This window comes from Panthera uncia (assembly GCF_023721935.1).
Source record: "Panthera uncia isolate 11264 chromosome E2 unlocalized genomic scaffold, Puncia_PCG_1.0 HiC_scaffold_19, whole genome shotgun sequence".
NCBI lineage: Eukaryota > Metazoa > Chordata > Mammalia > Carnivora > Felidae > Panthera > Panthera uncia.
In genome coordinates, this window is record NW_026057588.1 from 8,307,240 (window position 1) to 8,331,842 (window position 24,603).

The 24,603-nt window shown below is 58.5% G+C and overlaps 3 protein-coding genes across 10 annotated transcripts in view; all 3 read left to right on the forward strand.

Moving 5' to 3' along the window:
- Nucleotides 1–1,578, forward strand: part of LOC125915149 (izumo sperm-egg fusion protein 1-like) — a 12,221-nt gene extending 10,643 nt beyond the window's left edge. For 6 of the 7 annotated variants that reach the window (XM_049620819.1, XM_049620823.1, XM_049620818.1 and 3 more), the window contains 4 exons: nucleotides 158–258; nucleotides 510–663; nucleotides 958–1,132; nucleotides 1,358–1,578. In XM_049620819.1, the coding sequence (XP_049476776.1) occupies nucleotides 158–258; nucleotides 510–663; nucleotides 958–1,132; nucleotides 1,358–1,550 (623 nt within the window). In that variant the 3' untranslated portion in view covers nucleotides 1,551–1,578. The remainder of the gene's footprint in view (nucleotides 1–157; nucleotides 259–509; nucleotides 664–957; nucleotides 1,133–1,357) is intronic. The other variant, XM_049620822.1, reaches the window with a different exon arrangement.
- Nucleotides 1,579–1,611: 33 nt separating this feature from the next.
- Nucleotides 1,612–15,247, forward strand: RASIP1 (Ras interacting protein 1). 2 transcript variants are annotated; one of them, XM_049620815.1, is made up of 12 exons: nucleotides 1,612–1,947; nucleotides 2,153–2,293; nucleotides 2,948–3,633; nucleotides 5,123–5,478; nucleotides 8,298–8,951; nucleotides 10,180–10,217; nucleotides 10,450–10,601; nucleotides 10,708–10,823; nucleotides 12,622–12,865; nucleotides 13,072–13,244; nucleotides 14,270–14,417; nucleotides 14,980–15,247. In XM_049620815.1, the coding sequence occupies exons 2-12, from the start codon at nucleotides 2,157–2,159 to the stop codon at nucleotides 15,177–15,179; spliced, it is 2,904 nt and encodes a 967-aa protein (XP_049476772.1). In that variant the 5' UTR covers nucleotides 1,612–1,947; nucleotides 2,153–2,156; the 3' UTR covers nucleotides 15,180–15,247. The 2 variants fall into 2 exon arrangements, with proteins under 2 accessions (XP_049476772.1, XP_049476773.1); XM_049620816.1 differs by having other exon boundaries at nucleotides 10,720–10,823.
- Nucleotides 15,248–16,896: 1,649 nt separating this feature from the next.
- On the forward strand, nucleotides 16,897–23,464 carry MAMSTR (MEF2 activating motif and SAP domain containing transcriptional regulator). Its single transcript, XM_049620777.1, has 9 exons — nucleotides 16,897–16,954; nucleotides 18,341–18,379; nucleotides 18,999–19,135; nucleotides 19,322–19,506; nucleotides 19,849–19,951; nucleotides 20,160–20,354; nucleotides 20,640–20,807; nucleotides 20,886–20,940; nucleotides 21,365–23,464. The coding sequence occupies exons 1-9, from the start codon at nucleotides 16,897–16,899 to the stop codon at nucleotides 21,646–21,648; spliced, it is 1,224 nt and encodes a 407-aa protein (XP_049476734.1). The 3' UTR covers nucleotides 21,649–23,464.
- Nucleotides 23,465–24,603: the final 1,139 nt, after the last annotated feature.

Consider the following 24,603-nt stretch of genomic DNA (forward strand, 5'->3'; position numbering starts at 1 on the left):
TTGGCGCCAGGGGGGCGGAGCCAGACTTGTGACACCGCCCGGGGGGGCGGAGACTGTAGCCCGCCCACCAGAGAAGGTGGGACCGCCACCAAGTGGAGGGAGTTGAGGGAGGACCAGGAACCTTGAAGAGGCAAAGGAGCACAACCTGTCTCTCCAGTGCGCCAAATCAATGTCCATGAAACGGAAGACCTGATCCTGGACTGTGAGCTCGACTGGCATAAATTATCCCAAGGCCTGACCTATTACAGCTTTTACAGGGTGGGCCCTTTAACCCCAAGTCCATAAGGCTTGTGTGAGCGCCGACCCCCTCATCCACAAGCTTGTTGCCACAATCCCCATGACCCATGACCTACCAGGTTTGACTTCTAGGGATCCCCGGGGACCCCATGCCCTTACCAGTAACCCTGGACTCCTATCCGGCCACTGAGTCCCCGTGATGCCCTCACACTTGTACTGCCCCAAATCCTGAATTCCCCCAGGCCTCTGTGACCCCTTGAGCTTGGGTCTAGGTTTGGGGGAGCAATCCTGAGACCTTGGTGTACAAGGGGAAACGGCCCACCCTGATCAAGCGACTGGTGAGGCCAGAGGATGCGGGTAACTACCGCTGCGAGTTGGGCACTGAGCGATCCGGCCCAGCCACGGTCATCCATTTTGAAGTCACAGGTCAGAGCTGGGGAGTCGACAGACGTATGGGACTCAGGGTCCTCGGTCTGGGGGGCAGTCAGCTTCAGCGAGCGACCTGGGGGGCCTAACTGTCTGTCGGGGTGTGGTTTCAGGCCAAGGGGGTGTGGCTTCCTGCCCAGGGTGCGGCCACCTCTCACAGTGGCCTGGCTTCAGGCAGTGAGGGGCGTGCTTATCTCCTGGGAGGCCCGGGTCCTGGGGAAGGGTGGCGTGGACAGAGCTTGCCTGGGCCACGACCGGCCCTCCCAGGACTGCTCCTTCTCTCTCCTCTGTCAGTGTTGCCCAAAAGAGTCATCGAGGAGATCCCGAAATCAAACCCCGGCACCCAGTATCAGCGGTTTCGATCCCTCAAGCCGTCAGAGTGTCTGAATCCCAAGGACGCGCTGAGAGGCTTTCTGTTCGAGATGCTGATCTGGGGCTTTGTGTTTCTGATCATCGGCTTTGCCACCTCGTGAGCCGCCTCCCGGAGAAGGCAGGGCTTGGGGCGAGGGGCGGGGTCTCCAACGTCCTAACGTAGGAGGAGGTGTTAGGGGGAGGGGCTTAGAAAAGAGGGGCGTGCTTACCCAGGGCGGCGAAGCTTGGGTCATAGAAAAGGATCAGATCTAGGGAGGCTGGGAGGGGTGTCCCTCACTCAGGACCTAATCTGCTTACACGATTGCACCGCACCCTTCCCCAGCGTACTTTGCTTTAGGTCTGGGACCCTGATCGATTCCGTCAAGTCCTGGGTCCGTACCGACAAGGCAGCAGCCCCAGAGGACCAGGGTCCCCAGAGTCGGCAGTCACAGAGCCCGGTGTCACACAGTCAGCCTTCACAGAGCCAGGTTCCGAAGGTACCGAACGAAAAGCACACCGTACCAAGGCGCAAATAAAGATTTATCTGGTTGTCTAAATATCGGATTCATTTCCTCCGGTCTGATCCTCACTTTTGGTTTCCCAAGGAGAGGTCTGGGGCGGGTCTCCTGTCCTCGGAGAGACTGGGAAGTCAGTTCCCTGTGTCAAGGCAGAGCCCAACTAGCTGAGATGTAATTCCACAATCAAGGAGTAGAGAAGGGCCTGCCCTACGCAGATCTCCTCCCCCAGGCCCGGTCCCCTCACAGGACGCCCCCTCCCAGCTCTTCCTGCCGGGTTTCCTCTCGCCTTTTCCTGTCCCCCACCCAGTGCTGGGAGCCGGGGCAGAGGCAAAGGCTGAACGGGAACAGCGGGGTCAGGAACCAACCAGGGCCAACGGAGCCAGGGCCCCGGGGTGCTGTTGGGACCTGAAGCAGGGTAAGAACCGGGGAGCCAGGAGTCCAGACCCCTCCTCCCTCAGACCCAGTGGCCAGTCCCCACCCATCTCCCATCCCAGCACCCAGGAGCTTAGCTCCCATCCTTCTCCTCCACCCAGACTCAGGAGTTTGAGCCCCAGGCCCCTCCATCCCAAACCCCACTACTCGGGGCCTCAGGAGTTGGGGTCTTACCCATCCTTCCTTAGGGCCATGCTATCTGGTGAACGGAAGGAGGGCGGAAGCCCCCGCTTCGGGAAGCTCCACCTCCCCGTGGGCTTGTGGATCAATTCTCCCAGGAAGCAGCTGGCCAAGCTGGGACGCCGCTGGCCTAGCGCCGCCTCTGTTAAGTGAGTGCCCACCTCCTCCAGGCCCCTGTCCCTCCTCTACCTACCTCCCAACTGTCCTCGTTTCTGATCCCGTCCCTGTACCGGGTAAGGCCAGGGGCCCCGAGCGTTGACTGCAGTTCCTTTCCGGAATGGGCAAGCGAGGTAGCGGGCTGGAGGAGACAGACAGTGGGCCACAGTGCTCTCAGAGTCCGGTCGGGGAAGAGTCGGGCCTGGATAGGGGCCCTCGCTGGATGGACAAGGCGATGGGAATACAGGGGCAAGGGTTTGATTCCCCTTCCTTCCTCCCCTCCCTGCTTACCTCTTGCAACTTCCTTAGGTGCCACTCACCTTCATTTATCTCTCTCTCTCTCTCTCTCTCTGACTCTGGCCTCTGCCCAACTCCGTATCTGTACACTCGCGTCTCTCCCCCTTCTGTGGGTCTCTGTCTCCCTCTTTATCTGTGTCTCTGTCCCTCTCTTTCCCTGGGTTTCTTTTGCTCTTTCGGTCCGGATCTGTGTCCCCTCTCAATGGGTCTCTCTGTCACTCTCCGGGTCTCTGATCCCTCCGTCTGGGTCTTCGCCCACCTCCTTCCTTCGTCTTCCACCGTCGGCCTCCATCCTGGCCTGTCTCTCTCGGTCTCTTTGCCGCCTCTCCGCGCCCCTGGCGGGTTCCCAGGTCTTCTTCCTCGGACACGGGGAGCCGCAGCAGCGAGCCGCTGCCCCCGCCGCCGCCGCACGTGGAGCTGCGGCGAGTGGGCGCGGTCAAGGCGGCCGGGGGAGCCTCCGGGAGTCGCGCCAAGCGCATCTCCCAGCTCTTTCGGGGCTCGGGGACCGGGGCCACGGGGTCCGGCGGCGCGGGAGGCGCCGGGACTCCGGGGGGCGCTCAGCGCTGGGCCAGCGAGAAGAAGCTGCCTGAGCTGGCCGCGGGCGTGGCCCCCGAGCCCCCGCTGGCCGCCCGCGCCACGGCACCCCCGGGGGTCCTCAAGATCTTCGGCGCCGGGCTGGCGTCGGGCGCCAACTACAAGAGCGTGCTCGCCACTGCGCGCTCCACGGCACGCGAGCTGGTGGCCGAGGCGCTGGAGCGCTACGGGCTGGCGGGGAGCCCCGGCGGCAGCCCAGGCGAGAGCAGCTGCGTGGACGCCTTCGCGCTGTGCGACGCGCTGGGCCGGCCCGCGGCGGGCGGCGTGGGCAGCTGCGAGTGGCGGGCGGAGCACCTGCGCGTGCTGGGCGACTCCGAGCGTCCGCTGCTGGTGCAGGAGCTGTGGCGAGCGCGGCCCGGCTGGGCGCGCCGTTTCGAGCTGCGCGGCCGCGAGGAGGCGCGCCGCCTGGAGCAGGAGGCCTTCGGCGCGGCGGACAGCGACGGTGAGCCGGCGGGGGCCCGACTCCGGGGGCGGGGCCTGGGGGCGGAGCGGAGCCTGTCCTGGAGGCGGGGCCAGCGGGGAGGCGGGGCGGGGCTTGGGGGCCGGGATCTGTGGGGCCTGAGAGACCAGGGGTAGGCTGGAGGCGGGGCCCCCGGGAGAAAGTGGGAGGGGGGGAGGAATGGGAGGAGCCTAAAGCCCCGGGTCAGGTCGGGGGCGGGGCTGGGGCTAGACCCGAGTTATTGCCAGAGTGGATGGGCGGGGCTTGTGATGGGGTGGGGGGCGCCTGCTGAAGACAGTAACCCAGAGCCAGAGGTGTTGAGTGGCGGTGGTCGTCCGCGTGGCTAGAAGGCCTCTCGCGAGAGGCAGGGCTGACGTCGATTAAGCCTCTAAGGGGGAGGAGCCTGGAGAGTGAAGAAATGGTGGGCTTGTTTGGGGTCGAAAATGATCCAAGCTTTAGGAGCGCCTGAGTGGCTCAGTGGGTTAAGCCTCCGACTTCGGATCGGATCATGATCCATGATCGCTCGGTCCATGAGCTCGAGCCCGGCGTCGGGCTCTGTCCTAACAGCTGGGAGCCTGGAGCCTGCTATAGATTCTGTGTCTCCTTCTCTCTGCCCTTGCCCTGCTCGTGCTCAGGCTCATGCTCTCCCTCTCTTAAGAATAATTAAAAAAACAGATCGAAGCTTCAGAGGATCTGACCTTGGAGCAGGTGGATCTCGGCTGGGTTGGCTGCAGACTGTGGGTGGGAGATTTGAGGGTGGCGCATGGGAAATGAAGACGTAACACCATCAAGGGCTTACATGCTGGCCTGGCCTTTGAGGAAACGTTCCTGGAACAGGAGGTGGTCCCCTTGGTGAGACAGTAAGTGCAGAGCAGGGCCCGGCAGGGATGGAGCCTGGCTCTAAGGGAGGGGCTGCTCACAGAACCTCCTAACGCTTTTCTGTTTCTGAGCCTCCCCCATCGGGGACACAGAGTGGTGTAGCGGTCAACCTCCTGAGCTCTGAACTCTGGCTTGGATTCCGATCCGTTCTTTGTCGGTTCCGCTCTGCAAAACCCTAGGGGAAGATGAAATCGGAAAATGTATAAAAGGGTTTTAGCACAGGGCCTGGCACATAGTGGTCGCCTAATAAAGATGGCAATTACAACCATCACTGTCTTTTTTTTTTTTTTTCCCCAAAAAGCATTGCTTGAGCGCCTACTGTGGGCCACACATTATTTAGGGCCCTGGGGGAATACAGTGAGCACGTGACAGATGAGGTTCCCACCCTCCTAGATTTCGCGGCCTAGTGAGAAACAAATCACTAGTTCGTTCCTTCCGTTCACCATCACCCACTCTGTGCCAGGCACAGGGAACAGCATATACAGAAAACTAAACGTGGGAAGCAGCCTCACCTCTCTGTGGTCAATTTTTTGTCTCTTTATCATCTCGGTTCTCCGACCGTGTCTCGGTCTCTTTGGAGTCTCTTGCCTCATCCCTCTCCGTCTCTCCGCAGGCACGGGTGCCCCCTCGTGGCGGCCACAGAAGAATCGCTCCCGGGCGGCGTCCGGAGGGGCGGCCCTGGCCAGTCCGGGCCCGGGGTCCGGGTCAGGGCCCCCCGCTGGGTCCGGGGGCAAAGAGCGCTCGGAAAACCTGTCCCTGCGGCGCAGCGTGTCGGAGCTCAGCCTGCAGGGTCGCCGGCGGCGGCAGCAGGAACGCAGGCAGCAGGCACTTAGCATGGCCCCAGGGGCAGCCGACACCCAAATCGGACCTGCTGACCCTGGCGACTTCGATCAGTTGACCCAGTACCTCATTCAGGCTCCCAGCAACCGTCCCTACTTCCTGCTGCTCCAGGGCTACCAGGACGCTCAGGTAAGGCAGCCCCTCCTACCCCGGAGAGAACTATGCTCCGACCTTCCTGCGACCTTACTTCGTCTGCAGGGCGACAAAATTACAACTCCCAGAATCCCCTGGGTCGCGGTAGTCTCAGGTTTGTGGGAAGGTGTGGGCCCAGCAAGGTAGGGTTCCAGGGTAGGAGAGGTCATTGTGGAAGACAGGGGATGGGGGGGAAGAGGTGAAAGTCGTGGAGGTTGATGGCTGAAAAAGATTTTGCTGGAAGAACAAGTGGGGAATGGTTCATTTCATGCAATGTTGGGGGAAAACACTGTCTTTGTCTGTCAAGGGGGAATGCGAGAGCCTATCGTAGAAAAGGGATCTCCTTGTAAGCGTCTATTTCTTGATGAGGAGTAATTGAACTGTCTATCTTGTTTGGGAGGAAGATAATTTCATTGATGTATGGGATCTTGTTCTGGGTAAGCGTATATTTTCTTGGAAGGAGCGGACTAACCCACTTTCTAAGCGGGTTTACACTGGAATGATTTGACTCTTGTTAGGGGACGTAGGTGGTACGGATGCTTCTGTTTTCTTTTTTTTTTTTTTTTTTAATTTTATTTTTGGGACAGAGAGAGACAGAGCATGAACGGGGGAGGGTCAGAGAGAGAGGGAGACACAGAATCGGAAACAGGCTCCAGGCTCTGAGCCATCAGCCCAGAGCCTGACGCGGGGCTCGAACTCACGGACCGCGAGATCGTGACCTGGCTGAAGTCGGACGCTTAACCGACTGCGCCACCCAGGCGCCCCTCTGTTTTCTATATTTGGGTGACAATAGAACTTGCTTGAGTGTTAGGCAGCAGAGAGGGAGAAAGGATTAGCAGATAGTAGAAAATGATTCGTGGGTTAGTGGGAAATTGGTTCATTAATAGAAACAATGTACTCTTGGAAAGACTCGTGTGTGTGCGCGCGCGATGATTGGGGGAGCCATGTTTGTGGTGTTGCCCAACTTTGAGTAACAGCAGTACAGCCAAGTTCCACAGGTACTGCTGGGAATCAGTGGGAAAGCCCACTCTAGAAGGTAGTGGAGCTCAGCAAATAGTCCCATTTGTGCTGTCAGAGAGTGATCCAGCTGGGTTCGGTGGCCTGTGCGTGGGTGTGTATGAGTGAGAGGTTAAGACTATTGAGAGAAGGGCTTGCGTGGAAGAATTCATTCCTCCTTACTGGGGCAAGTTCCTTACAGGGAGGGATTTGCAGACAAGGTTGGAGAATAGGAGAGCCTGTTTTGGGAAGAGGGGGAACGTTGGGAGCATCCATTCTTTTGAATGGGGTTCATGAGAAATTCCTTTCTAAGAAAGAGGCTTCTATGGAAGTATTCCTTCCTGGGGAAGAGGAATCAGAGGTGCCTCTCTTGGGGAGGAATTTATTTGCACTCATCTATTCATGAGTGGCTATAACCCGGGAGTTCATTGTGGGCACTGTGGAATCCCTTCTGGGGTTGAGTAATTTTAGAAAAGGGTTTCATGTATTTTGGACCATTCCATTGCTTCAAACAGGGATGGATAACAGGAGATCTTACCTTCGGAAGGTGGTCATACTGGAAAGATCCATTTTCTAGAGGCAGATGAACAAGTCCGTTGTAGGAAGGGGTCTCTTTGGAAATGTCCATCCATGAGGTAAAGGTAATGAGTTCAGGGTAGGATTTATGGATATCAGGATGACTATTGTCCCAACGTGAATAGAGAACAGAGAGTCTATTTTAGGAAGGGGGCCAGACTGAGCTCTTCCATTTTTGTAGGATGGAGATGAGAGAGTCATTTAGGAAGGGGGTCTTCTGGAATGCACCTCTTCATTTGGTGGATGAAATGGGACACTCCATTATAAGAAGAGGGTCTCCTGGAAAACATCTATTCATAAGGTGTGGTTACTAGAAGACCCACTATATGGAGAGCTCCATGGAGAATGTTCTTTGTTGGGATGAGAATACTGAAAGCATCCATTGATGCAAAGGAGAGGATCTTTGGAATCCTCTATCATGGGAGTGGGGGTAGTAGGTGATTCCATTGCAGTATTATTTCTCCTTGGAAGCGAGTTCAGCATGGGGTGGGGGAAAATAAGGGTCCTTTGTAGAAAGGGGGTCTCCCTGGAAGTGTATGTTCATGGGGTGGACATAATGGAAGCAACCTTTGTTCAAAGGGGGCAGTCGCCTTAAAGATATCCGTCCTGTGTCTTGGAAATATTCAGAGAAGCTCTTATTAAAAGGGGAAATGTCTTTGGAAGTCCCCATTCTGGTGGTGGAAGGAGTGGCAAATGGGGCCAGGGGTAGAGACATGGGAGGGCTCACAGGAGAAAGATGTCCTTGGAAAGTTCCATTCTTTGAGGGGCAAGTGAATGGGCAGTCCACTGTAGTCATGGGGGTGTGGTGCTCTTGGAAGCACCCCTTCTTTGGGCTCTATATCATGGGAGAGTGCATTGTGGGAATGGATTTCCTTGAAAGGGTCCATTCAGAAGAGGTGAGAAGAGGGGGGGCGTCTCCTTGGAGAAATGTCTCCTGGAAAACATCAATAATTTCAGGGAGGGCAATTACAGAACTCATGTCAAGAAAGGGGTTTCCTTATACGTAGCCAGTCTTCCAGATGGGCGTTCTGGACCAGTCCATCGCAGGAGGTGCCTTTGAAGAGTCCACTCATGGTTAGGGGAAGCAATTGCTGAGGCTTTGGGGGACCCCAGGAGATCTCCTTGAAAGCGTTCATTCTAAGCGAGGTGGTGGATGGGAGAGTCCTTTGTGGCCCAGGGTCCCCTTTGGAAACATCCGTTCCTCACGGAGCTGTGTCTCTCCTGTACCTCCACCTTCCCTCCAGGACTTCGTGGTGTATGTGATGACGCGGGAGCAGCATGTCTTCGGCCGCGGCGGGAACTCCTCGGCCCGCGGTGGGTCCCCGGCCCCTTATGTGGACACCTTCCTCAATGCCCCCGACATCCTGCCGCGGCACTGTACGGTGCGTGCCGGCCCTGAGCCCCCGGCCATGGTGCGCCCGGCCCGGGGTGCCCCGGTCACGCACAACGGGTGCCTCCTGCTGCGCGAGGCCGAGCTGCACCCTGGCGACCTGCTGGGGCTGGGCGAGCACTTCCTCTTCATGTACAAGGACCCCCGCGCTGGGGGCTCGGGGCCAGCGCGGCCGCCGTGGCTGCCCACCCGTCCGGGGGCCTCCCCGCCAGGCCCCGGCTGGGCCTTCTCCTGCCGCCTGTGCGGCCGGGGCCTGCAGGAGCGCGGCGAGGCGCTGGCGGCCTACCTGGATGGCCGCGAGCCGGTGCTGCGCTTCCGGCCCCGCGAGGAAGAGGCGCTGCTGGGTGAGATCGTGCGCGCAGCAGCGGCCGGCGCCGGGGACCTACCACCGCTGGGGCCGGCCACGCTGCTGGCGCTGTGCGTCCGGCATTCAGCCCGGGAACTGGAGCTGGGCCACCTGCCGCGCCTGCTGGGCCGTCTGGCCCGGCTCATCAAGGAGGCTGTCTGGGTGAGTGCCTCCAACCGCCGTCCCAACCCCGTCTGCTCCCCGTGGGCTTCCCCCAGCCTCTCGTCGCCCCCTGCCGCCCGTTTGGAAGTCGAGCAGGATGAAGCCACCTCTCCCCTGATGCTTAGGAGGGGCCTGGGCTCTCCAGTAAGGGATCTCGCGGGGTGCTGGGAGTGGTGGATTCATCCGCGGTGCCGGAAGAGAAGGTAGCGAAGAACCACCTTTGCGGCTCTGGGATAATGGGAGAAACGATTCCGGGAGCCGGGGGAAGAGAGCTCCTGGGATGAGAAGTCAGGAGAGACCCTTGTGGGAGGTGAGGCGGGCAGCCCGTTGGGCCCGAAGCTTTGAACGGTAGTGGGCAAGACCGTGCTTGGAGGCGAGGGAGGACAAATCCATCGGACCTACAGATGGAAGTACCTGGGAGAAATCATCCAGATTTCGGGATTTTGGGGGGGGGGGGAGGTTAAAGTCGCCATCCAATTGAGCTAGGGCTTCTCAGAGCGAGGGTTAAAGAAGGGCCTGGGCTGTAAGAAGAAACTTCTATTTGAGCAGAAGTGGGCCTGAGGGAGGTAGACCGCCTGCAGTTATAGGGCTTTGTACTTTGTTTTCTTTTTGTAAGTTTATTCTATTTCTTTTGAGACAGAGCGCGCGCACGGGCGCAAAAGTGGGGGAGGGGGAGAGAGAGAGAATCCCAAGCAGGCTCTGCACTGCCCACGCAGAGCCGGGTGTGGGGCTTGAACTCGGGAGCTGTGAGATCGTGACCTGAGCTGAAGTCGGACACTCGACCGACTGAATCACCCAGGCACCCCTAGGGCTTTGTGTTTTAAAAGGTATGGAGAGGTGATGGACAGACGCCGGGGTGGCTCAGTCGGTCAAGTGACTGAGTCCCGTTAAGGAACTGACTCACGGTTCCTGAGTTGAAGCCCCACATCCAGCTCTGGGCTGACAGCTGGGAGCCCGGAGCCTGCTTCAGATTCTGTGTCTTCCTCTCTCCCTTCCTCTCCCCCACTCACACGTACACACACACTCTCTCTCTCAAAAATAAACATTAAAAAAGAAAAAAAAAAAAAGGTACAGAGAGGTGAAACCATTCTAAACCTGGGGGTTAGGGTCCATTTGAGCGTGGAGAGGCTGTGTCAAAAAGGTGCTTCCAGAAATGACCAGGGTATTAACTCATACGTCTCTCTCCCTCAATTCCACGCACCTTGATTCTGAGCTTACTGTTCTTCAGGAAAAGATCAAGGAAATCGGAGACCGCCAGCCAGAGAAGTAAGAGAAATTCTGGGAAGAAGGGTTATAGAGGGATGCAGGGGTGGGGCTCTGCAGGCAGGCTCTTCCTTGGCCCCCAACTTTTCCAGCTGTGAAATGGGGATTGGCCTCTGCCCTCAATTAGATCCAGAGCTCGGGGTTTGGACATTATGGTGGGGGTTGGGCAGAGATCACCCCACCCCCATCACGATAATGGACTGTCCCGCTAATGGGTCCTTTCCTCCTTCTCCAGCCACCCTGAGGGAGTCCCCGAGGTGCCCTTGACTCCCGAGGCTGTGTCCGTAGAGCTGCGGCCACTCATGCTGTGGATGGCCAACACCACGGAGCTGCTGAGTTTTGTACAGGAGAAGGTGCTGGAAATGGAGAAGGAGGCCGACCAGGAGGGTGAGCTCTGACCCAAGCACAGGCCTGTCCGGGATCCCTGTCATTCCCTCTACTTGGGGACTTGGGCTCCTGCCTGTCAGCCTCTGGTTCTCTCTCTTACCCCCAGGCCTGTCCTCAGACCCACAGCTCTGCAATGACTTGGAATTATGTGATGAGGCCATGGCCCTCCTGGACGAGGTCATCATGTGTACCTTCCAGCAGTCTGTCTACTACCTCACCAAGGTTGGTCTTGTCCCCTGCTGCCGGTTTGACATAACCTCGCTTCCTGTTTGCATTACATCGTGTTGCTCTGACGTCACTTCCTAGTCGACCTTGTGAGATTTCCCGCTTCTCTGACATCACTTCCCGTTCACCCCAGGGCTTTGCTGTTCTGATACCCCTTCCTGTTGGAGCCTACATCACTTCCCGCCTTTCTGGCTTCTTCTCCTGGGTCTGCATCTGTCCCCTCGTGACAAGTGAACTTTACGACCTGGTCATATCACCCTTATCATTTTCTCAAGCTCCTGTTTTCTTTTTCTTTTTTTAAATGTTTTTATTTTTGAGAGAGAGAGAGAGAGAGAGAGAGAGAGACAGAGACAGAGCGCCAGTGGGGGATGGCCAGAGAGAGAGGGAGACACAGATTCCGAAGCAGGCTGTCAGCACAAAGCCCAGTACGGGGCTCGAACCCACAAACCGTGAAATCATGACCTGAGCCGACGTTGGACGCTCAACTGACTGAGCCCCCCAGGTGCCCCTCAAGCTCCTGTTTTCTTTTTTTTTTTTTTATTTTTTTTTAACGTTTATTTATTTTTGAGACGGAGAGAGACAGAGCATGAACAGGGGAGGGGCAGAGAGAGAGGGAGACACAGAATCTGAAACGGGCTCCAGGCTCTGAACTGTCAGCACAGAGCCCGATGCGGGGCTCGAACTCACGGACTGTGAGATCGTGACCTGAGCCGAAGTCAGACGCTTAACCGACCGAGCCACCCAGGCGCCCCAAGCTCCTGTTTTCTAAGTCCACTCTTCAGTGACTGGTAAAATAGATAGATGATAGATAGATAGATATCAAATAGTGTCAGGCACTGTCACTTAAACTAAAAGTCCTCTGTAATCAGGCTTCACTTCCTGTTTGCTGACTTCATTTCCTATAGCTCCGAATTCACTCCCTTTTCCAAGCCACAGACCTTCTCCCTGGAGTGCTAGTCCTGAGGACCCGCTTTCTCCCCCAGGCCCCCAACCACCCTTGACCTTGATATTGCTCCTTGGAATTCTCAGGGTTTCAGGCTTACCGTGGGTCTGAGTCCCTGTCTGTAAACGGAACGGGGATCTTTGGGGACTGATCAACGTAAAGATGTTCCTTAAGCAGGCTGGATTTGTGAAGCCCTTTCCTCCAAGGCTTCGCTTCCTGTACATTCCTGCCACGTGTGGCTTTATTTCTTCTTCGGCTCTGACCTCATTTCCTGTCCTTGGCCCGATCTCACTTTCCACTGGCTCACTGCCACTTTGCTCCCACTTCCTGACTCTCTATTCTTTTTCTTTCCTTTGGGAATTCTGGATAAATCACTCTTTGACTGAAGGGGGCCTCTTTGTTCAGCGTCCTTTGTCCTCCGCGAGCTGTCCGTGTTGAGAAACACAAGTCCCGGGGCGCCTGGGTGGCTCAGTCAGCTGAGCGTCGGACTTCAGCTCAGGTCCCGATCTCATGGTTCTTGAGTTCGAGGCCCGCGTCGGGCTCTGTGCCGACAGCTCGGAGCCTGGAGCCTGCTTCGGATTCCGTGTCGGCCCCTCTCTCTCTGTCCTTCCCCCACTTGAGCTCCGTCTCTTTCTCTCTCTCAAAAAGAAATAAACACTGAAAAAATTTCAAGGCTTGAGGCGTCCCAGGCCTGATGAATGCCGGAAAGCCACCTGGAAAGTAGGGATTTGCTCACAGAGGCCTTTAGGGTGTTGAAGGTAGAATGGGCTCTAATTCCCAGAAGCTCTACCGCCCGGAAGCTTCCAGGAAGGTGTAGTCCAATCATTTGTTTCCATCTCTGTATCTTCTTAGACTCTGTATTCAACGCTGCCTGCTCTCCTGGATAGTAACCCTTTTACCGCCGGGGCAGAGCTTCCCGGGCCCGGCGCCGAGCTGGCAGCCATGCCTCCGGGGCTGAGACCCACCCTGGGCGTGTTCCAAGCAGCCCTGGAACTGACCAGCCAGTGTGAGCTGCATCCGGACCTCGTGTCTCAGACTTTCGGTTACTTGTTCTTCTTCTCCAATGCGTCCCTCCTCAACTCGCTGATGGAACGAGGTGCGGGTCAGATCGGGGAAGGGGCAGGGACGAAGGGGCGGGAGCCATCGGGACCCAAGTCAGTTCAGAACATACCACAGGATCAGGCCTCATCTTTAAAGAGTCTGGAGAGCAAGCTCCAGATCCCAAGCTGAAAAATAAGAAGGGTCCGGGAGGCAGGAGGGCAGAGTCCCCGCACCCATTCCCCTTCCTAACCTTCCCCACAGGTCAAGGCCGACCTTTCTATCAATGGTCCCGAGCTGTCCAAATCCGGACCAACTTAGACCTCGTCTTGGACTGGCTGCAGGGGGCCGGGCTGGGCGACATTGCCACTGAATTCTTCCGGAAACTCTCCATAGCTGTGAACCTGCTCTGTGTGCCCCGCACCTCTCTGCTCAAGGTGATTCCCGATCCCTGACCTCTGACTCCCCAACCCCCCCCCCATCCATCCTCTGTATTCAGCCCACCCTTGACATCCCCTTGGCCCTCACGTTATCCCCAGTCCCAGCGCAGACACCGTGGGTGATGCACTGGCAGTTAGAAGCCAGCCCCAAGCGTCCAAAGTGCACCTGAATCCCAGTGGGGCTTCCGAATAATAGTTTCCAAGGCTCCCTCCCTCAGTCATGCTGGTTCCGAAAGTCTGGTATGAGACCAAGGAATGCGACAGTCAAAACATTCATTGAACGTAAACTAGATACCAAACACTGTCAAGCACTGCTCATTGAGTGCTGATTAAGCCTCATGAAATAGGTTATTAATTGACCGTTTGTTACAGACAAGGAAACTGAGATTCGGGCAGGATAAGTTCCTTGATTTCTTTTGTTGATATTTCTCAGACTTTTACAGAGCACTTAATAAGCACCAGGCCGTGTTCTAAGTATTTTACGATCTTGCCATATTGAAACCTCAGAACAACCCTATTAGGTGGTGCCTAATCCCTCCACCCCCAATTTACAGATGAAGAACCTGAGGCACAGGGACTTGCTAGAAGGTAATGAGTAGTCAAGCCGGGATTTTTGAACCCAGGCAATCCGGGTCCACCGCAATGATGACTTGGTTGTCATCTCAGTTCAGTAGATGCAAACTTTATTTTAAATTTTATTATTTAAAAATTTTTACATTTATGTCTGCACAGAGCCCGACGCGGGGCTCAAACTCACAAACTGTGAGATCATGACCTGAGCCGAAGTCGGAAGCTTAACCGACTGAGCCACCCAGACACCCCACAAATCATTTTTTTTAAAGCCGAGAGCACCCCCTTTCTCACCATCACTTTGGTGACAGCCTGGCTTCGCAGTCACAATCTGGCTGCACAGACACCACGGCCGACCCCCTACATCGGTACCCTCTAGGGGCGGCCTTCCATTCAGGCTTTCTCAGCTGTCCCATAACGACCACCGACTTCTCACCTCATCTTTCCACCAGGCTTCTTGGAGCAGCCTACGAACTGACCACCCCACGCTGACCCCTGCTCAGCTTCACCATCTGCTCAGCCACTACCAGCTGGGTCCTGGCCGTGGGCCACCACCTGCCTGGGACCCTCCCCCTGCAGAGCGAGACGCTGTGGACACAGGTGAGGCACGGTGGGGACAGAGGCACGGGGACTGTCAGCTGTTTTCTGGCCTCAGGACCTAGGAATCCATAGCCCCTTCCTCCTTCTGACCCAGGATTCTGGACCCTTAACCCTTTCCTCCCTCGAGACCCAATAAGTGATGGGCCCCAACTCCCTCCTCCGCCAGGATACGGGATTTCAAGCCCCAGCTCCTCCCCTCCCCCCCCCCCCCCAGGGTTCAGGCCCCCAGCCCCTTCCCCCGACAACCTACCCTTCTCACCCAGGGGCTCGGGTTCCAGGCCCCTCCACGAAGGAATCCGTAAAACTAAGTTCCCAGACCTTCCTTCCTCAGACCCAAGAACCCAACTACCTCGCCCGTCTCCCAGGCAGCGGTGGCCTTTCTTTGTCTGAACTACAACTCCCATGATGCTCGGGGACTCCCAAGACTCGTGTTTGAGTGGGTCCCGCTCCGGGAATTGCTGGTTGAAGTCTGTCCTTCCCTCGGGGGTGACGCAGCCTCTCTCTAACACCGCTGCCTCACGCCCATTTTCAGAATTTGACGCCGTCTTCTTCTGTCTCCTAGGGGACATCTTCGAGAGCTTCTCCTCCCATCCGCCCCTCATCCTGCCCTTGGGCAGCTCGCGCCTGCGCCTCACGGGTCCCGTGACGGACGACGCCCTGCACCGCGAACTGCGCAGGCTCCGCCGCCTCCTCTGGGATCTTGAGCAGCAGGAACTGCCGGCCAATCACCGCCACGGACCTCCCGTGGCCACGCCTCCTTGAGGGCCAATAACCAACGAGCGCGCGACCCTTGAAAATTCTTCGGCTTCTGCTCCCTGGAGCCCGCCCGAGCTCAGGGCTCTCTGGGAGTTGTAGTTCTATCCCCCGCGTGGCATGCCGGGAGTTTGAGTTTTCGGGTCGCAGAGGATGGGACAGTGGGAAGACGGGCTTGGGAGGTGAGGGCGAGGAGCAAGGAATAAAGGTATCTGTGGTGTTGGCACCGCCTCGCTTGTTAAGACTTGGGAACGCTGGCGATGATGATTTTCTGCGGATTAGAGCACCAGGTTCCTCGACTGGAGCCTTGAGTTCTTGCCGAGGCCCCGGGGGTATTTATAGCCTCGGCCTCAGCTTGCCCTGGGGCTTGTAATCCAAACCGGGAGCCCTGGGGCCTCGCAACGCATTTCAGGACAGAACCCTAAGCTGGGTCGGCCAGGTATCAGGCCCTCGGTCCTGCCAGCGGGAACCAGCCATCTCTCCCTCGGACCCCAAAGGCCATACTCCAGCCCTCTTCTCCCTCAGACCCGGGAGTCTGGGTCCCCCGGCCATCATCTGGACATTTCTGCCCGCCGGTCACACTGCCGAATCCCGACACCCCTCGTCCTGGTTCTGGCCTCCCTCCTTCCTCCCATCCAGAAGTCCAGGCCCCAACCCTCTCCTCCCTCGGACCCAGGAGTCCAGATCCCCAGCCCCCTCCTCCCTCAGATCCAGGAGTCCGGAGCTCCGGTTTGAACTTTCCACTCCCCTAAATCCGACTCCCGCTGCTGCGTCAGGGAAAAAAATAAGCGACAGGTGGCACCTGCCCGCAGGGCCGGGTCGCGACCACCTGCTCCCGCTGCTCACCCGACGCCCCTCTCCAGGCACCTGCTTCTGTCAGTCCGCCTGCCGCTGCCCCGCCTGAGCCCCACAGCCCCAGGCCGCGGAGGAGGGAGAGACTTGGGGAACCCCGACGTTCGCCCCTCCCCCAGTGCCACCCAGACCGTGCTCCCGCCCCTTCTCAGGGTCCCGGGCGGAGCTCCTGTCTGCCCCGCCCCATTTCACAGGCTCCTGCTCGCCCTACAAAGGGGTGTCCTGGGCGGTCCCGGGCTGGTGGGGCGGAGCCTGCGGCCTCCAGCCTTGACCTGGGGACTCAACCCGCCCCGGAGCACTACTGGCCGGAGCCCACCTGGTGAGAAGCCCCTGGGGTGGGGCTGGGGGGAACCCGCCTTAACCCTTCTGCCACCTCTCTGGTCCCAGTCCCTTCCTCACAGACCATAGTGGCTGACACCCACCCACCCCCTGCTTAAATGCAGGTGGCAGAGACCCTTCCATTCCCCAGGAGCCTAGCAGGTCTCTTTCCCCTCTAGATCAAGGGTGTTGGATTCCAGTCCCTTCAGAGTATTGAGCTCTGTCCCTTCACCCCCTTTTCTTCGCTCTCCGTTCACAGACCCGGAGGGGGGCGGGGGGGGTCTCCTTTCAGAGATCCCGTTTGTTCCTCCTCCAGGCTCCAGGAGTTGGGGCCCTCAACCCCCTCTCCCTCGGACCCAGGAGTCTGGGCTCCCAGCCCCTGGATCCCTCCCACCCCCCCAGGATCCAGAACTTATGGTTCAAGTCCTCTCCTATCCCTAAGCTGTTTCCCTGCTGCGTTCGCCTGCGGGGACAGCCTCCTGACCTCCACTCTGACCCTGCCTCCTGTGGGGGCCCTGCCCTCGCCTCAGTCCAGGTCACCATCACAGCCTTGGCAATGACCCTCGCGGCTTCCTCCCAGCGCTCCCAAATCATTCGCTCCAAGTTCAGATCTGGTGAGAGGATTCTCTCTGTGCATGTAGGGAAGGAGTCTTCTGGGCCCTGGGATTGAGTACTCTTTTTTTTTTTTTTTTTTTTTTTACGTTCATTTACTTATTCTTGAGAGAGAGAACAAGTGGGGGAAGGGAGGGGGGAGAGAGAGAGAGAATCCCAGGCGTGCTGTCAGCGCGGAGCCAGACACAGGCCTCAAACTCACGAACCCGTGAGATCATGACCTGAACTTAACCGAGGGAGCCACCCAGGCGCCCCCTGGGATTGAGAACTCTTAACTCTGGGAGTGTGTATGGGAGGGGGGGGGTCGGGTGGGAAGGAGGCCATGGGGCCCACAAGGCACGTGTCCTCTGTACAAAAGGTCACTTGTGCAGAAAGGAGGCCCCAGCAAAGGGCTTGAGTTTTTGGTGGCTCAACGAGCGTGCAAACGGCCAATACAATGTTCACGTAAACACTGAGGAGCAGGTGGGCGGGTAGGGGTGGGTGTGGAGAGTCGGGTACTGCGAAGGAACAGGAGCTGAAATTGACAGGTGTGCAAAGTGGACGGGGTACACAGACTGGGGACTTTGGCGTGAGCAGCGTGGGTGAGGGGACAAGCGAGCTGTCACGCGGCGAAAGCGTCACGGGTCGTGTCTTAGGTCCCAGTGCAGACAGAAAGCGGGCAAGTGAGTGGCGCTGGATGTCAGTTCCTGCGCGCGCGGCGCGCGGAGGGTGAAACGCGCGTGTGAACGAGTGTGCTTCCGTGGCTGGGTGGGTGCGAAGACGCCGGTGACCGAAGAGCCAAGGGGGTGCCGGGGAGTGCACGTGGAACGTGACGGAGCGGGATCCTTGCTCCCAAGCTGGAAGCCAGATCCTGAGTGTGCGGGGAAGTGTGTCAGTGTGGCTGGGTGGGTGCCAGGACAGGGCGAGCCAAGATGGAGAGCGCCACAGGGTACGAGTGCACAGAAGTGGCGTGCGTGCCAAACCAGGGCCCGGGGAGAGGCGTGTACAGAGGGAGCGACTGTGGGGGGAGGCCCAGGGGCACACAGGAGGGAGTGGGCTTGCGCAGATTCGAGCACATGGACCGGAGGAGGTGAGGGTGCAAACGGGTCCGGCTGGCCAAGTTGGCGATGGTGCCTTGAGTTGGGTGGGTACGTGCTCCTGAAGGGGGGCCGGTGGAGCTGGGGGGCAGGGCCGCCTCCTGCCTGCACGCTGGCTGGCTCCTGGTCGCAGAAGGGCTGCGGCTGGGAGCGAGGAGCAGGCGGGAGGCCCGGGAAAGGGACCAGGCTGACAGCCCACCCACCCGCCTGCCCCGGGGAGTGTAAGGGGGCTGGGCGCGGCGCCCCGCCAGGCCAGGCTCCTGGACACTCCCTTCCCGCCTTTCCCCTCCCACCTCCCTCTTTCGTCCGCAGTCCTCCAGCTTCGGATCCACAGGCGGTATCAGGACCCAAGTAAGTGTGGGCCCTGCAAGGGAGGGGATGGTGGCCAGACTCCCCTGGGGCCCAGTGGCCAGATCTCCTGCACTCGTTCCCGAGCCTCAGTCCCTCTGCCAGGGATACACTGAAATCCGATCCCGTCCTTTCCCGAGGACCCAAGAACACAGGTCCCTGGCCACCCTACCCCCAAAAGCTCCGCTTCCTGCTTTCTGGCTTTTCCCGCCCCAATGAAACGCGTGAATCCAGATCCCGTTTCTTTGGAGAAGACAGGCATCCCAGACCCCGCATTTGGCACACATTAATGCATCTCAGGATGTGGCTTTCAGCTTCTCTCTCTCTCCTCAAGAAACCAGGAGTGCTGGCTGTCCCAGCAGAACCCCAGAAAGCTGCGATTCGCAGCCATCACACCCCTTGGTGACTAAGGACCCGATTCCTGCCTTCCTTGAGAATATAAAAGTCTGGGTCCCTAGAACCTCTGCCTTGCAGGCTCCTGGGGTTTCACTCCTTGGCCCCGCCCTCTCACGCCCGCGGTGGGGGGCTGTGGCCTGCAGGGCCCTCCTTCCCACACAGCCTTGTTCCTCCCTGCCTGGCTTGCTATCTGCAGGCGTCTCAGGGTCCCTCACCACCTCTTCAGTCTTGGATCCAGATCCATGGGTCTCAGCCACGGGCCCTGCTCTGGCCCCAGCCTCGCCCTCGGGTCCCACTCCTTTCCTCTTCAGTCCTGGGGACCTGCTCCCTGAATCAGAATATGGCCCTTGGAGGTCCCTGAAGGTGAGTCTCCACCGAGTGAAGGGAAGTACCCCTGAGAGTCTAGCATTGGTCCTCTTCGCTGCTGCCCTTTTTGGCTCCTTTCTGGCCGGGCTGAGCTGACTGATGTTCGCCCTGCTTTGCATGAGGCTCTGGGGCAGGAGAGGGGGCACAGAGCTGAAGCATGTGACATCACACCTGCTTTTACAGGAGTCTCCTAAGATCTCCCAACATTGGAGAGAGCCCAAGCCAAAGGGGAACTTGACATACCACCAGTACATGCCCCCGGGGCCGAGACAAGGGTCCAGGGTCGACCCCCAGGCCAAAATGCTGGCTCTGGGTCCCCCTGGACCACCTCTGTGGGAAGGGACAAACTCCCAGCGGCCACCTCCTAGGTATGCAGCCCGTTTTCGTTCTCTGCCGGAAAGTCAGGCCCCCAGCGTCTTGGACTCAAACCCAGAGTCCAAGAGCAGGGGAGTCTAGCCCCCAGCCCCTTCCTCTCCCAGTTTCCTGGTCCCTCTCCCGTCAGTTTCCAGGAGTCCTGGCTCCAGACCCAAGACACTGAGCCTCCGGTTCCTGCTCCCCATGCACAGGGACTAGCCCCGTCGGAGACCCAGAACTTTGGGCCCTCTCCTTCCTCTTCACACCCCCCCCCAGGTCTTTGAGGACCCCCGGATGCCCTTTCTCTCTCCGCCCCGTCTAACCTCTGTTCCCCCCACCCCCACGACTACCACCAGGATGAAGCCCATCCCCCTCACTCCCTCCCCGCCTGGAGTCCCCAGCGCCTCGCCCTCTCCACACAAGTTGGAACTTCAGACCCTTAAACTGGAGGAGCTGACGGTGAGTATGGGGAGCACTTCCCAGGCTGGCCCTCTCCTTCGGGGGTGGGGGAGGGGTGCCCATAAGTCTGAGTCCCCAGTCTCTGCCCCATTGGAGACCCCGTCCCTCTTCTCGTCCCTCTTCTCGCGGTTTTGCAAATATCCGGCCCCAGCTCCCGCGTCGCCCCGGAGCCCTCCCAGCAAGGCCTCTCCCCGCTCCCCCACCCCAGGTCTCAGAGCTCCGGCAGCAGCTGCGCCTGCGGGGCCTCCCGGTGTCGGGGACTAAGTCGATGCTCCTGGAGCGCATGCGCGGCGGCGCCCTGCCCCGCGAGCGGCCGAAGCCGCGACGCGAGGACAGTCCCGCGAGCGCTCCCTGGCCGCGCCTCAGGCCCAAGGCTCTGGGAGCAGTCCGGCGGCCGGGCTCGGTGAGGGCGGGGCCACGCGCGTACGGACCAGTGAGGAGAAGACGGAGCGGGACGGGGGCGGGAGGTCGAAAGAAGAATAGCCAATGAAGTGTGGGGGCGTGGTTAAGAGCGTAGTGGGCGGATCTTAAGGGAAGAGAAACCAATAGGGTGGTCGATGAGTGAGCGCGGGGCCGGGATGCGACCGGCTGGGGGGGTGGGGGGGGGGGGGGCCACAGCTTGCGAGGGGGGGGGGGGGGGTTGCGCCCAGTGGGCGTGGCTTATGGGAACACTTCCCCGCGGTTCTAGCTCAAGTCAGGCCGGAGCTGTCACCCTCCGCCTCTTCCACGTGCCGCGGAAACCCAGCCGACTGCGCCGGCTCCCGCGCGGGCTCCGGCGCTGACCCCTGCCTCGGCACCATCCACGGCGGCCCCGAGTCTGGAGGAGGAGCTGCAGGAAGCCATCCGCAGGGCGCAGGTGAGAGGGAGCTGGTTAGGGGTCTCGATCAGGATCGGGACGGGTCCCAGGCTCACGCCGCTTCTGCCCGTCCTACAGTTGCTTCCGAACCGGGGCATTGATGACATCCTGGAGGATCAGATGGAGCCCGATGGTAAGAGTTGAACTTTTTTTTTTTTAATCTTTTTTAATGTTTATTTATTTTTGAGAGAGAGAGAGACAGAGCACGAGCAAGGGAGGGGCAGAGAGAGAGGGAGACACAGAATCCGAAGCAGGCCCCAGGCTCCGAGCGCTCAGCACAGAGCCTGACGCAGGACTCGCACTCACGGACTGTGAGATCATGACCTGAGCTGAAGTCGGACGCTCAACGGACTGAGCCACCCAGGCGCCCCGAGTCAAACTTGTTGATGTGGGGGAAGAGGAGACTGAGGTTCTGGACTCCTAGTCCAAGGAGGAAGGGGTTGGGGTCTGGAGTCCTGGGTCCTAGAGGTTGGGGACTTAGACGTCTGGAAACGAGGATTAACAGAGTGGCGTCCGGATCTCTGCCTGCCTAAGTTCACACTCCATTCCTTCTGCAGACCAGCTGCCCCCCATCCCCCTGGACTTCCCCGGCTCCTTCGACGTGCTGTCCCCCTCCCCAGACTCTGAAGGCCTCTCATCTGTCTTCTCCTCCTCGCTCCCGTCCCCCACAAACTCCCCGTCGCCCTCTCCCAGGGGCCCCACGGATTCCTTGGACTGGCTGGAGGCTCTGAGTGGGGGTCCTCTGCTAGGCTGTGGTCCCCCAGCCCCCAGCGTCTTCTCTGCTGACTTATCTGACCCCAGTGGCACCCGGCTGTGGGACCTGCTGGACGATCCGTGGTGATGGATTCTGGGGCTTCCAGAGAGGGGGCACTGGTGGGGATGGGAAAGTCACAGAGGCACGCTCCCAAGGGAGGCGGGGGACAACGTGCAGAGCCCCTCCCACCATGGACACAGAATCAGAGAACACTCTCATCCCCACGTGGCCCCTGAACGGCTGCTGACATGCCGTCCGCCAGACTCTTGTCTGCCTGACCTCCGTATGATCTCCTCCATGGCTGTGTGGTCCGTGTCATTTGCTGCTGGCCAGGGCCAACAAACTGCTTGCTCCTTCCTTCAGAGACCTCATGATGTCTTTGTTCCCACCTTCTTCCCCCCCACCCTCTGTGCCACCTGCTAGATGGTTCCCTGGGGCTGGGGAGTCTGGAAGGTGGTCTGTGCTTACGGGATGTAAGGAGAGGGGCAAGGAAGAGTCGGGAGGGAGAATGGGGAGCCAGACCCTTGGCTTCCGGTTGGAAGTGAGAATATCAACGTGTCGTGTCTGAGGTCAGATTCCCTTGGAAGAAGAGCCCGAGACAAGACTCATGTGCCCCCTGATTCATGAGATAAATGCTCTGAGGAGAAACCAAAAGGGAGCAGAGGACACTGGACAGAGAAGGGGGAAGATTCGCAAGAGTGTGACGTCAGGTGAAGTCCCAACCTCAACTGGGCCCCGTGGGGAGCTCTGGAGGATAAATTAAGCTGCAGTCTGTCCTACCCTGAGGCCAAGGGAGTTAGGCTTTTGAAGCTGAGGGAGATCTGTCCCCCCCCCTTTTTTTATTGCTGAATAACAAGCCATCCCCAAAGTTAGAGTCTCAAAATAATAACTATGATCACTTACAATTCCACTGAGTGGCTCAGCAAGGCAATTCTTTGGGGTTGCAGTCATTTTTTTTTTTTTTTAAGAGAGAGTGGGAGCGGGGGAGAGTGGCAGAGGAGGAGAGAGAGAGAATTTTTTTTAACGTTTATTTATTTTTGAGAGAGAGAGAGAGAGAGAGAATGCATGTGCGAGTCAGGGAGGGGCAGAGAGAGAGGGGGACAGAGGATCCGAAGTGGTCTCTCTGCACGGACAGCAGAGAGCCCGATGGGGCCTTGAACTCATGAACCCTGAGATCATGACCCGAGCCGAAGTCAGAAGCTCAACCGACGGAGCCACCCAGGCGCCCCTATTTATTTTTAATTAAAAAAAATGTTTTTTAATTTATTTTTGAGAGAGAAAGAGAGACAGAGTGGGAGCAGGGGAGGGGCAGAGGGAGAGGGCGACACAGAACTCAAAGCAGGCTCCAGGCTCCGAGCTGTCAGCACAGAAAACCCACAAACCATGAGATCATGACCTGAGCCGAAATCGGAGGCCCAACCGGCTGAGCCACCCAGGCGCCCCTTACATTTCTCTTTTCTAATGGTTGTCTTCAAGCAACGTCTTTTCAAGCGTAGGTTTTCGTATTATTCAGGTGTGGCGGAGCCGGGCAGATCAGGACGATCTGATCCTTTGTTATCCTCCTTGAAAAGATTGTGTGTTTTTCTCACGGATCCCAAGAGAAGGGGGCGTGCCAAGCCACACCAGGCCACGTGGGCAAGGGCCAGGGTCAGTCCGGAGGCTGAGAGGGGGAGGGGGAGGGAAACCCTGGGCAAGAGTCTTTACTGTGGTTTCCCAGGGAAGGAACCGGAGAGGCAGGGTAAGCAGCCTCAGGGTTGTCTAGTTTGGATAAATTTCAGCTGGCTCCGGGGTGTGGCCCCCCACCCCCTTCCCTGGTTGTCTGGAACCTGATCCTGGGGTGTTTAGGCTGGGGAATAGTGGCCTGGAGTACAGGCGCTCACAAAGGAAGCGGTTGTGAGTCTGGGCTCGGTTGTGAGTCTGGGCTCGGGGTTGGTTAGTTTGCATATGAAAAGCACACTCCTGGGTCAGTCTTTGGCTGGCCCTGGGAAGGGCAGTCCCCCCTGCACTGTCCACAAAGCCGCAGAGGCCAGAGCACCAGAAAAACAGGAAATAAAAAGGCAGCATGGATGCAGAAAGCACGCAGCAGCTGGGGGCTGGGTGCCCAGGACCGGGAAGAGGGATCTGTCTGAGGGCGCCTGGGCTGCCACCAGCTGTGTCCACTGCAGGTGGAAAAGGACCGTGAGACGGGACCCGGAGCCGGCGACTTCCCCTTGCCTTGCTGTCAGTTTGCTCCCGTGGCACTCCAGCCCAGTGCGGATGAGAGGTGCGCCGAGAGTTCCCGCGAGCTGGACGTGGCGTGGGAGCCACGCTGATAAGTGTCCCCCACCGTTATTAGCTGCTGATCAACAATTCTAGTTCGCCAGTGTTGGAAACCCTGCTGGGCATTCAAGAGTCACGACAGGACAGGCGAGGGGAAGGGAAGGCGATCTCTGGTGTCTTCCGAGCAACCCGGGAGAATCTGTCATCCTCACTTTGCAGATGAGATCGCGGAAGACCAGAGGAGGGGTGTGCGGCCCGCCGTGTCACACAGACGGGAGGTGTCAGAGAGGGGCTCTAAATCGGATTCATGAGTCCACAGCCTGTGCCTGAGTTGAAACAAAAAAGAGCCTCGCTGTCTGCTCTGGGGAGGTTCAGACATTTGCCAAGAGAGAGTTTCAGTGCAGGGTGATGGGTATTTTCATGGCAGAGGGGCCGTGACTCCTAGAAAGTACCAGGAGCCGAGGGGAATGGGTAGGGTGGCCAGAGGACCGGTGTGGAGGACTGCGGTCCTTGCCGAGAAGGTGTGAACGGCATGGCCACGGGGCGGTGGGGGTGGGGGGAACCTTGTGAGGTCAGGGCTTCTGGCACAAAAGGTGGGTGGCAGCTGGGGGCTGCAGGAGCCTTTCTGTCAGGCCAAAAACTGGTGGGAAAGGGGTGCCTTCAGTCCTGGAAAGATCTAGAAGGGGTGCGGCGGGGCTTCTCCCGTCTGTCTCCATTTCCCTTCGACACGTGTATGTCCTTATCAACCCATCTACAGTCTGTCTCCATGTCTGCCTGACTCTG

Coding starts and splice junctions, on each gene's coding strand:
- RASIP1 (XM_049620815.1), top strand. CDS start 2,157: ATGCTATCTGGTGAACGGAAGGAGGGCGGAAGCCCCCGCTTCGGGAAG. Junction 2,294..2,947: donor CCTAGCGCCGCCTCTGTTAA/GTGAGTGCCCAC, acceptor GCGGGTTCCCAG/GTCTTCTTCCTCGGACACGG. Junction 3,634..5,122: donor CGGCGCGGCGGACAGCGACG/GTGAGCCGGCGG, acceptor GTCTCTCCGCAG/GCACGGGTGCCCCCTCGTGG.
- MAMSTR (XM_049620777.1), top strand. CDS start 16,897: ATGACCCTCGCGGCTTCCTCCCAGCGCTCCCAAATCATTCGCTCCAAG. Junction 16,955..18,340: donor TCGCTCCAAGTTCAGATCTG/GTGAGAGGATTC, acceptor TTTCGTCCGCAG/TCCTCCAGCTTCGGATCCAC. Junction 20,355..20,639: donor CAGTCCGGCGGCCGGGCTCG/GTGAGGGCGGGG, acceptor CCGCGGTTCTAG/CTCAAGTCAGGCCGGAGCTG.